Source organism: Polyergus mexicanus, unplaced genomic scaffold, assembly GCF_030449975.1.
Source record: "Polyergus mexicanus isolate NDT 795.1 unplaced genomic scaffold, iyPolMexi1.0 SCAF_10, whole genome shotgun sequence".
Taxonomy (NCBI): domain Eukaryota; kingdom Metazoa; phylum Arthropoda; class Insecta; order Hymenoptera; family Formicidae; genus Polyergus; species Polyergus mexicanus.
In genome coordinates, this window is record NW_027223330.1 from 4,550,877 (window position 1) to 4,561,451 (window position 10,575).

The 10,575-nt window shown below is 28.6% G+C and overlaps 1 protein-coding gene across 1 annotated transcript in view; it reads left to right on the forward strand.

Moving 5' to 3' along the window:
- The first annotated feature begins 1,968 nt into the window (after positions 1 to 1,968).
- Positions 1,969 to 10,575, forward strand: part of Vha14-1 (V-type proton ATPase subunit Vha14-1) — a 29,828-nt gene continuing 21,221 nt past the window's right edge. The window contains exons 1-4 of the mRNA XM_070302798.1: positions 1,969 to 2,163; positions 5,877 to 5,958; positions 9,134 to 9,216; positions 10,309 to 10,432. Of these exons, the coding sequence (XP_070158899.1) occupies positions 2,110 to 2,163; positions 5,877 to 5,958; positions 9,134 to 9,216; positions 10,309 to 10,432 (343 nt within the window). The 5' untranslated portion in view covers positions 1,969 to 2,109. The remainder of the gene's footprint in view (positions 2,164 to 5,876; positions 5,959 to 9,133; positions 9,217 to 10,308; positions 10,433 to 10,575) is intronic.

Consider the following 10,575-nt stretch of genomic DNA (forward strand, 5'->3'; position numbering starts at 1 on the left):
AATAGTACTTAAATTTAAAAAATAATGTTGTTAACATTTGACGCTATTTAGAGTATATAAATGTATAAAAAATATATACGAAAATAAAATATATTCCTAGCATTAATCCAATTATTTTAATAGTTTCTTTTTTTATCGGACGCAAAAAACAAATTTTTAAATGCAAGCGATATTGCATTGTATAATTTTATTAAAAATTATTGAAAGAAAAACTATAAGTATTAGTATTATCATATTTAAAATAGTTATGTTAAAAAGTCAAATATTACATATAGATAGCCAAGAAGCAAAACTCTGACAAAAATAAATATTGGAGTGTAAATCAAATGTAAGGAAAAAGTGACAGAAGCGTAAACGAAGCTTCTAGAAGACAAAAATTAAAACAACGAAACGTAAAAAGAACGCTTCTTTTACGTTTTGTTGTTTCAATTTTTGTCTCCTAGAAGCTTTGTTTGCGTTTCTGTCACTCTCTCCTTACATTTGATTTAAGCTCCTTTGACTTAACGAAAACAGTTTATGACAGATGAATTAATTATTTCAACAGTAATATAAAAGTTAATTATTATATTTTATATATATATATAAAATATAATAATTAACTTTTATATTACTGTTGAAATAATTAATTTATCTATCATAAACTGTTCTAGTTTGCCGGCCGCTTACCACCGCTGCAATATCGCGTCACTGATCTGTCTATTAATCTCATGTTTATTCTCATCATTTCATCTCTCAGACTGTCACACTCGTCTCGCGGTCATTTAGTCCGGATTTGCACCTAGGGGCCAAGTCTATCGACAAAATTGGATATATTTAGTCTGGACTCAAACCAGGGGCATAGTCTGTCGACAAAATCGGATATATTTAGTCTGGACTCAAACCAGGGGCATAGTCTGTCGGTAAGGGGCATAGTGTGTCGATAATCTGAGCACGGAAATGGCAGTCTCGCCTTAACCTAGGCCATTGGCTATCTGTCTATTCATCTGTGGTATATCTAGACCGAGCGTTCGCCTTTATTTAAGGAGTGAGAAGAAAGATGCACATAGAAAAAGACATACTCTATTTCGTGCCCCTTGCGTTCTCTCTCGCTCGCACAGAGCATATCGCTCTCTTTCGTCATACTATGTGCGAGTGAGAGAGAAGGGACACAAAACAGAGTATGTCCTTTTCTACGTGCACTTCGGCTCTCACTCCTCAACACTCGGTCTAGATATACTATGTGTATGCGTGCGCAATCCAGTATGGTATATAGTTCAGTGACTTAAACCTGCGGCACACGGTACGCATGCGACATATTTTGCTAGCAATTATAATGACTATGCAACTTGAAATATTATTGCGTGTTGCTGTGCGTGCTAGCATGCTAGTTTTTGGTAATAGGTTCAGTGCTATATTTCACTATGGTTTTGTTGCTAGCTGCAAACGATACTACGACAAAAACGCAAAAAATAAAAATAATAAATATAAAGACAAAAAATATAAATATATATAAGTAATTATGTATTTTATTTATAATTATAGTGATATTAATTGAATATGTATATAATTAATTGAAAATGACAGATTTCCTAACCTAATAAAATTTTAAAAATTTTATTAATTCTTCCAATAAATATCTTGAATCATATCTTGACTAGATAAGCAATCATTGGCTATTATCTAGAGGATTTTTAGAATCTTGATAAATTTTGTTGAAATCTTAAGAAATCTTATAACTAAAATATTAATCCAACACGTAAGATAATCTGCACGTATGAAGCCAAAACTAGTAACACTCTTATGATTGGAACACGTGGAATACTTCGCTAAACAGCACGCAACGAATAAATTAACAAAATCAGTACGAAAAATCGTACCGTGTGCTGCAGGCTTTATTGACCATTCATGATAAAAGAAAGGAAAAGTTCTTTGTTCTGATTGGTCAATCAAACGCTACTCCATTATAAAGGAGTTTTGGAACGCAATCTCGAATAACACGTGATCATCTATTGTATGGCTCGTCAGCTGATGTGCGACAGGATTGTCTGTATCCGATTCTCAATTAATTACAAAATTGCTTCGCTTTAAAACTTTATTTGCAAAATTTAGTTTGCTTTTAAGGAAAGTATAATGGCTCTTCATTCCGCAGGAAAAGGAAAACTTCTAGCGGTGATTGGTGATGAGGTAAGAGTATAATTTTTTCAATCTATTTGATTTATAATAACTTATAGGTATAAAAAGGCCTTTCCTTTTAAACACATACGTCTTTATATTTATGTATTGATAAATTTTATGTTAACTTAAATAAGATATTTTGTGAAATATTGCAAAGATGAGATCTGATTATATATTACAATTTATTTGACTTTCATATTGAAACGGTTTTGCTGTTGTTTTTCACGAATCATCTTTGCATTAATAAAAAATAACTTACATACTTTAATACTTAGCTATTTTGATTGAACTTTGATTGATTTAATTAGCAATTCAAATAATAGCATCGCCTATAGCAAAATGTGTAACTATAATAATAGTAATAATATTATTTATCGTTTCTAATTTAATTTTTCTTTTTATCTGTTAAGATTGATTCAGATATATTCGTGCCATATCTGTTCCGCATCAGTTCCATATCTGTATCCATCAGTGCAAAATATTCACATACTTCAGTTCTGTCTCCATCGATTTTCGTTCAGTACATCTCAAAACATCAAGAGAGAAAGATGAATTTTTCCATCGAAGAACTTGCAGTGATTGCAGTGCATTATAAAGCTATATATTATGTATCATAAAACTATTATAAGCTTACATATAGCTTATATATTATAAAGTCCCTCATAATCGCAAACATATTCTATTAATTTTTCATCATTCATTTCAAATTATAATGAAAAAAATTAAACTGCACAGATTCAAATGTGGAGCTAAACTGCTTAAAATCTTTGCATACTCGGAGAATTTTTTCCTCTACACCTCAGTGTTTTCCATGCCGTTCGTTCAGTGAATGTATCGGTGCAGATCACTGTCTATACACTGACACTGATATGGACGACTGATATGAATATTGAAGATATAGATATAGTAAGAATACTCTAATATAAAATTATGGAAACTTATTTTCATCAATGCAACAGAACGGATACGGCACAGATATGTCTGAATCGATCTTCAAACAAAAAATTAAAATTCTATTTATAATTATAGTTCTATTTAAAATAATATTAACAAAAAATACTTTACAAAATATTTTATTACTTTACTTCGATATAATTTTATATAAGCTATGAAATATCTCATAAAATTATTTATTTTGCAATAATGTTACCTTAATATTTTAAGCTCAAAAAATGAAAGACATCAATTGGTGTAAAGAAAATAAAACAAGATTGACATTGAAATCTTCGAAGCGCCTCCACCCAAGGTCAAACTAATGGCACCATCTTATGACCCTCTTAGAATCGAACAACTTTTGTCTGAAACATTTCTTATATCTTGCTTTATTTTTTAGATATTTAGGTGTCTCAATATAAATGCCCCACCCTGTGTATATATATAAAGAAAAAAAAAAAAATATAAACAATCTTTTTTCAAATGGATCGGTTTCTATATCTTAAAATATACATATATATATATTTTAAGATATAGAAATTGCTCTATTAGAAAAAAATACTGTTTACATTTTGTTCTTTTTCTTTATTCATTTTTCTGTTATAATATGTTACTATATATTGCAGTTGATTAATATTAACTTTCTATTAGTCGCAATTGAAGCACGTTATAACTGATGTATTAAAAGACTGACCTATGAATATACACCACGCAAAAAAATTAAAGGACTATTTTCTTCCGTCTACAGAAAAGGCAATTTTCAAGTTACAGCAACTTCGTCGCATTTAATTGGATTGAGATCAATAAAAAAACGTTACAAAGTTTGAAGTTTCTAATTTCAGAATCTTTTAATCGATTTCAATTCTTTTTATTTGTTACAAAATTACATTATGAAAAAGCGATGTCCGTCGATTGAATAAATATTTTTAAAAAAAGTTTGTCAAAGAGTGCCGGAGAAAAAAAATTGTAGCATAATTTCGTTAACTGGGTTTTAAAGAGCAGAGTTTTATTTTTAATTTGCTTTTTTAATGAATGTCTTATTTTTTTTTGTTGCCGAGGTATTCATTAAAATAAAATCAACTTATTGACTTTGAGCATTCATAACTAGTGAAAAAATTATTTTACAATGATCATTAAAAAAGCAATTTAAAGAGAAAAGTCGGAGATTTATCAATTTCTTATTCTTTCTACAATTCTACAATTTCTACAATTTCTTCAATTCTATAATTTCTACAATTTCTACAATTTCTTATTCTTCGGCACTCTTTGATAAACTTTTGAAAATTTTGTTTAATCGACGGACATCGCCTTTTCATAATATAATTTTGTAACAATAAAAAGCATTGAAATCGACTAAAAAATTCTGAAACTAGAAATTTCAAGCTTTGTAACGCTTTTTTATTGATCTCATCCGATTATATGCAACGAAATTGCAACCACTTGAAAATTGTCTTTTCTGAAGAAGGAAGAAAGTGGCCTTTTATTTTTTTTGCGAAATGTATGAAGAAAGATTAAAATATAAAAATTGTTTAAAAATAAAGTTTACTTTTGTCACTCCATTTATTTTAGGTTATATTACTAACACTTTAGTTTTTTTATTCATCCCAATATTTTGGAAAAATATTGCGATTAACAGAGGGTTAGAAAACATTAATATTTACAAATATTGATATATCTACAGTATAGCATCATTTTTGTACTGTAGCTTTAATATATTTATATTGTTAGCTTTAATATATTTATATTGTTAGCTTTAATATATTTATATTGTGTTATAGTACAGAATGTGTGTGCGCGCGCGCGAGCGTGTGTGTGTGTGTGTGTATTTATATGTAATAATTTGATTTCAATGATTAAAGTGCAACTTAGTCTGTGCTTTAAGGTAGTTGTCTCGCAAATCGCGATTAACAAGAAAAATTTGAAAATGTAACTATACGTTAACAACTGTGACATCTACACGTTTGTACAATTTAAAAGCATTTGACCGTCCCGAACGCGAGATAATCGCTATCAAAAATTGCACTTTTTAGATGTATTGCACAGGCAAAACGTACGAAAATCTTATTTTGAATTTTAATAATTAGAAAGAATAACAAAAAAGTGATGAAAAACTAATACAAAATAGTATACTTTAAGAATTCTATTTAAAAAAGAAACCGAAATTATTGACCCTCCCTCCTCGTTTAGTTTTAGAAATACAATAATAAAAAGACTTCGCGGTATTATTTCATTCTTATTGTTCACCAAAAGTTAAACAAAAACAGATGATGCTCCCGAACGTTGCAGGCATTGCTTAGCAATAGACAGAAATAGTACAGAATGTTCAAAAGTTTTCAATCGGTAACCGTAGATAGTTGGATGTTTTAACATTGACTCAGAGTATAAAATTTTGTATTGTACTATCGCAAGACAACTATTTTAAGTATAAAATACTATGATTTTGTTCTCTTAATAAGTGCTGTAAATTGTTGATACAGAATTGTTCATATAGAAATTATTACAATACATCATTTTTATTTGTTACGTTTCATTAATACTTAAAGAGAAACAAAGAATCAATCCTTTTTTATCAATCCTATTAAACACTAAATTTTAGATTTTATAATATACTATTTGTTTTTTTATAAGCACTCATAGTACACAATACAAAATTGTATTGTGCTATAACAATGTTTGCAGATATATACTTATAATTCAATTTTCCAAATTGTTAATCTTTTTATATACATGTAATCAGAAAAATATCAATATCAGTTTCTTATACAAGCTCAATTAATAAATTATTTTAGGATACTTGTGTGGGCTTTTTACTGGGTGGGGTTGGAGAAATTAATAAACATCGCCAGCCTAACTTTATGGTTGTTGACAAAAGTATGTATAATACATATAACATTAAAAGTTTCTATATTAATGGCTCTTACCTACAGAATGCAGCAATACGTTGCATGCGGTAAAAATTGATTCGGTAATCCATCATCTTTTGTACATCAAGAGACACGGTAGTGTCACAGAGAGAGAGAGAGAGGGGGGGGGAGAGAAGGAGAGAGAGAGAGAGAGGAGTATACAGTAGTGCAACTTTCCTGATTTTATGTTGATCAAAATATAATACATATATGCATAAAATAAGGAATTTTTTCTTGCTTAATCTTTTACTACAATAATTATATTTAAAAATGCGAAAAAGCATTGATTATTTCTACTTATTACAACTTACAAGTTAAAAAGAACCACAACTTAATTTCTAAAAAAGCATTTAAAAAAAAAAACTTCAAGCTTTCAAATCATTAAAAAATTCTTTTACCTGGACATGGTTTCGAAATTGAAGTTTTTCTGTCAATTTTTCGCGATTTACTTGAAAATGGAGTTATCTACATAAGAATCATCATCGAGGAAAGAGCTAAAATTTCAAACTTTGAAATGTCCGTAGGTATCATCCTAGGATCATTTTTCGCGGTTACATTTGAAATTCACCAATTTCTCAAAGACGATTCAAAGAGATGCTTCAATTTTGTTGAGGAGAGTATTCACTTTCATTTTATTTAGTGCAATTTTTTGATATTATTAAAAAAACAGATTCAAACAATAAAATATATATTAAAGCACTACACCTTTTATACTATAAATTTCTAAAAAAGTGAAAGGCTAATTCAGTCAATGTTTCATAATCCGTTATTGTTTGCTTTGCTGCATTCTGTATGTATAAACTAATGAAATGTACTTAATTAACATATATAAAGCATATTCTTAGTGGAAATCGTTATTCTTTTTTATAATTCAGAAAGTATTTGGTTTTTAAATTATATATATATATACACACATATACAGGGTGTTAAAAAAAGGATTACATATTTTGAAAAAAAGTAGTATTATCAAAACAAGAAAAAAAAGTTGAATTAACATGAGTTTTAATATCTTCGAAGATACAGTCTATCTTTCGATTTGAGTTCTTTATTTTTTTTATTTTTATTGGTCGTGTCACCTATACAATGCAGTAAATAAAAGAGTACTTACTAGTTTTGCAGCCAGCATTATAAGAGGTGCTCTATGTGGTTCCCATGCATTGTCACGCATTTTTCAGTCCTACGTCTTAGAGAATCACGTATCTTTTCAAACATACCTGGCTGTTCTCGGATTTGCTACCTATCTACAAACGAAATGTTATTATAATCCAATGTTCCTATAGCAAAACTAATAAATACTTTTTTATTTATTGCATTGGCATTGTAGAAGTGACAAAATATCCTGTTTTCAAAATACCCTTTTGTGACCCTTTTTTAACACTCTGTATATAATATATATTTTAAATAAATTAAAAAAGTTTTTAAAAATATATATTAACACTTTGCCGATTGGACAAAGACTAGGAAAATTGGATAGACCTATCTGTTTCATGAGTCATTGAACGACCGAATAGGCATATCTATACTTTTTTGCGTTACAGCGCTGTAAGTGCTCACTGTAAGCATGTTAAACATCAATCAAAAGGTCAACGCAAACCGGTCGTTATACTATGAAATTATACTATAAAGATATAAGTATAGCTAATTTTTATGCAACATGTTAATATATATAAATCTGCAGACCAAAAGAAAAATATAACGCGTTATAAAATATAAAACTCTTCTATATAGCGCGCGTTTGATTATTGGTTATTTTTACAAAATGTAGCAGAAATGTCGCATGAGCAGAACTATAAGCGTGAACACGTGAATGTTGCAACAATAATCCTGGGAACTTGGTCCATTTGTTAATCACATTGTTTGACATGGAAAAAATTTAATAGAGAAAGTCATTCCTGTTTGTGACAGACTAGCAAACAGCAATTACAGAGACATAAATAGAAAAAACAAGTCTTTGGCAACAAATAATTGGAATAAATGTTATAAATATATGGAGTTAATGATATAAATATTTAGAATAAATGATGAAACTCTTCAAGTTCTTTCCTATGAATATCGATTTCATGAATCTACTTCTTTCTTGGTTTTAAAACCATTGTTAACATAGCAATGTCTCTAGGTCCAGTCTCCTGGGTATCTTGTAGAAAAGTATAGCGGAAGAAAATAATATGTGTATTATAGTACTTGATATGTTTATCATTAGCTATAATATCGTATAAAAATATAACGCTATATAGAATAGCGCCCAGTCTGCGCCGACCTTAACACTGATATCTAAAATAAAGGCCTGGGCATATAAAAAAACTTAAGCAGTAAGACTTAAGACGTAAGCGAATTGACCAATCACGATCAAACAGTAGGGCAGCCTTATTGAAACGTAAGCAACGCTGAAAATTCTGTATGGATGAAATTCTTAAGTCTTAAGTCTTTGTTACTGCTTAAGTTTTTTTACCATTGGTCTAAAAGATAACACTGATAGGCATTTGTTTGAGTTTATTTGTCGAAGATACACATATACATAAATTCACATATACTATTAACGTGCAAAATTTTTAGTTTTCTTCGTGCTTTGATAACTTCAATATAAACTTGATTGCTTTATTGAGCGTTATTATACCATTAAAAAATACTAAAATATATGTATAAGCTATTATATCAATAAACATCGATCATCTTATTTGCCATTTTCATATAATAAAAGCGCTAAATATAAAATAAATTTTTAATAAACATTATTTTATCTTTAATAAAAAAGAGAAATGTGATCAATTTTATTTGCAAATTTCATTTAATCTTTAAATTATAAAAGTTATGGAAGTTTAAAATAAAACATATTGAGCGTGGTTCAAAAAAACTATGTGGTGCCCAGCTCTTACTTGGTTATGCCTATTTCGAGTGGTTAGCAAAGTGTTAAGATTTTAAGTGAATTTGAATAAAACTTTAATATTTATTTACAAACCTTTTCTAAAACTTTTTTTCTGTTTTAATTACATATGTAACTACATATGTAAACATAGTTTTATTAAGATAAAAATTCTATCAATTTTCAGAAATATATATATTGTAGAATATATCGTATATACTATAATATAAATTATAAGATTATGTAATTGGGCATAAATTAATGTTAAATAATGATTCTCTAGATACAGCGATAAGCGAGATAGAAGACACGTTCAAACGCTTTATTAAGCGTGATGATATTGATATCATTCTTATTAATCAGAATGTAAGTAGTCAAAAGATGTATATATATATATATATATATATATATATATATATATATATACTGGGTGGCCCATTTTAATCCATCCAGTCGAATATCTCAAAAACCAAGCCCGGAAGGGAAAAATGTTTCAAACAAAAGTTGTGTGGCTTCAAGGGGGCCATAAGAAGTACTCTGCGTTGATACCACTGTCATGTGAAGGTTAACTTTAAAATCTTAAATGGAAACCCCCATTTTTTATTTAGTATTCTTGTAGCTGACATCGAGAGCTTTCCAAAACACTATAATAAAGTATTTTTTCATTAAGTACTTTTTGAGTTATTTTATATTTTAATCTGACATATTTTGATATAAAAAATAAAATATTTCGTAAAATATTCAGTTTTCGATAATTTTATTGTAATACTTTTATGTACAGAATAATAAGACAAATTAATTAGTGCCAAAAAAAACAAATAATTGTTTTAAAAAAATACATTGTAAATAATTTTCTTAAAAACAATTTTTTTTTATACTAATTGATTTGTCTCATTATTCTGTATATAGAAGCATTACGGTAAGATTATCAAAAACTAAATATTTTACGAGATATTTCATTTTTTGTATCAAAATATGTCAGATTAAAATATAAAATAACTCAAAAAGTACTAAATAAAAAAATACTTTATTATAGTGTTTTGGAAAGCTCTCGATGTCAGCTACAAGAATACTAAATAAAAAATGGGGGTTTCCATTTAAGATTTTACAGTTGACCTTCACATAACCTTCAAATGATTTTCCAAGGTCAAATCATTGTCACCATCTTATGGCCCCTTTGAAGCCACACAACTTTTGTTTGAAACATTTTTCTCTTCCGGGCTTGGTTTTTGAGATATTCGACTGGATGTATTAAAATGGGCCACCCAGTATATTTCTTCACCTATAGTCCTAATTTAAAAATTATTTCATCAGCAATTCCTCTGAAATTTTTGCATTTTTTATTTATTTATTTTAATAGCTATGTTTGTAAAAGCAAACTTTTATTTATTGTTTAATCAAATATGCAAATAATGCTTAATTACATTACTAATCTTACATTCGGTATTCGAATCTTAGGTGGCTGAAATGATTCGTCATGTAATCGACAGTCACACTCAACCAATACCCTCCGTACTAGAAATTCCGAGCAAAGATCATCCATATGATGCCAGCAAAGATTCCATCTTAAGACGCGCTAAGGTAAATTTTTCGAATTTTTCGTACGCAGTCGTTTAACAGACATTATTTAATATAAAAATTTGCAGTTAGATATTATATTCTACAGGAAATTTATTTACTGCAATTACTGTTTACAGGGAGTACTCTGCGTTGATACCACTGCTT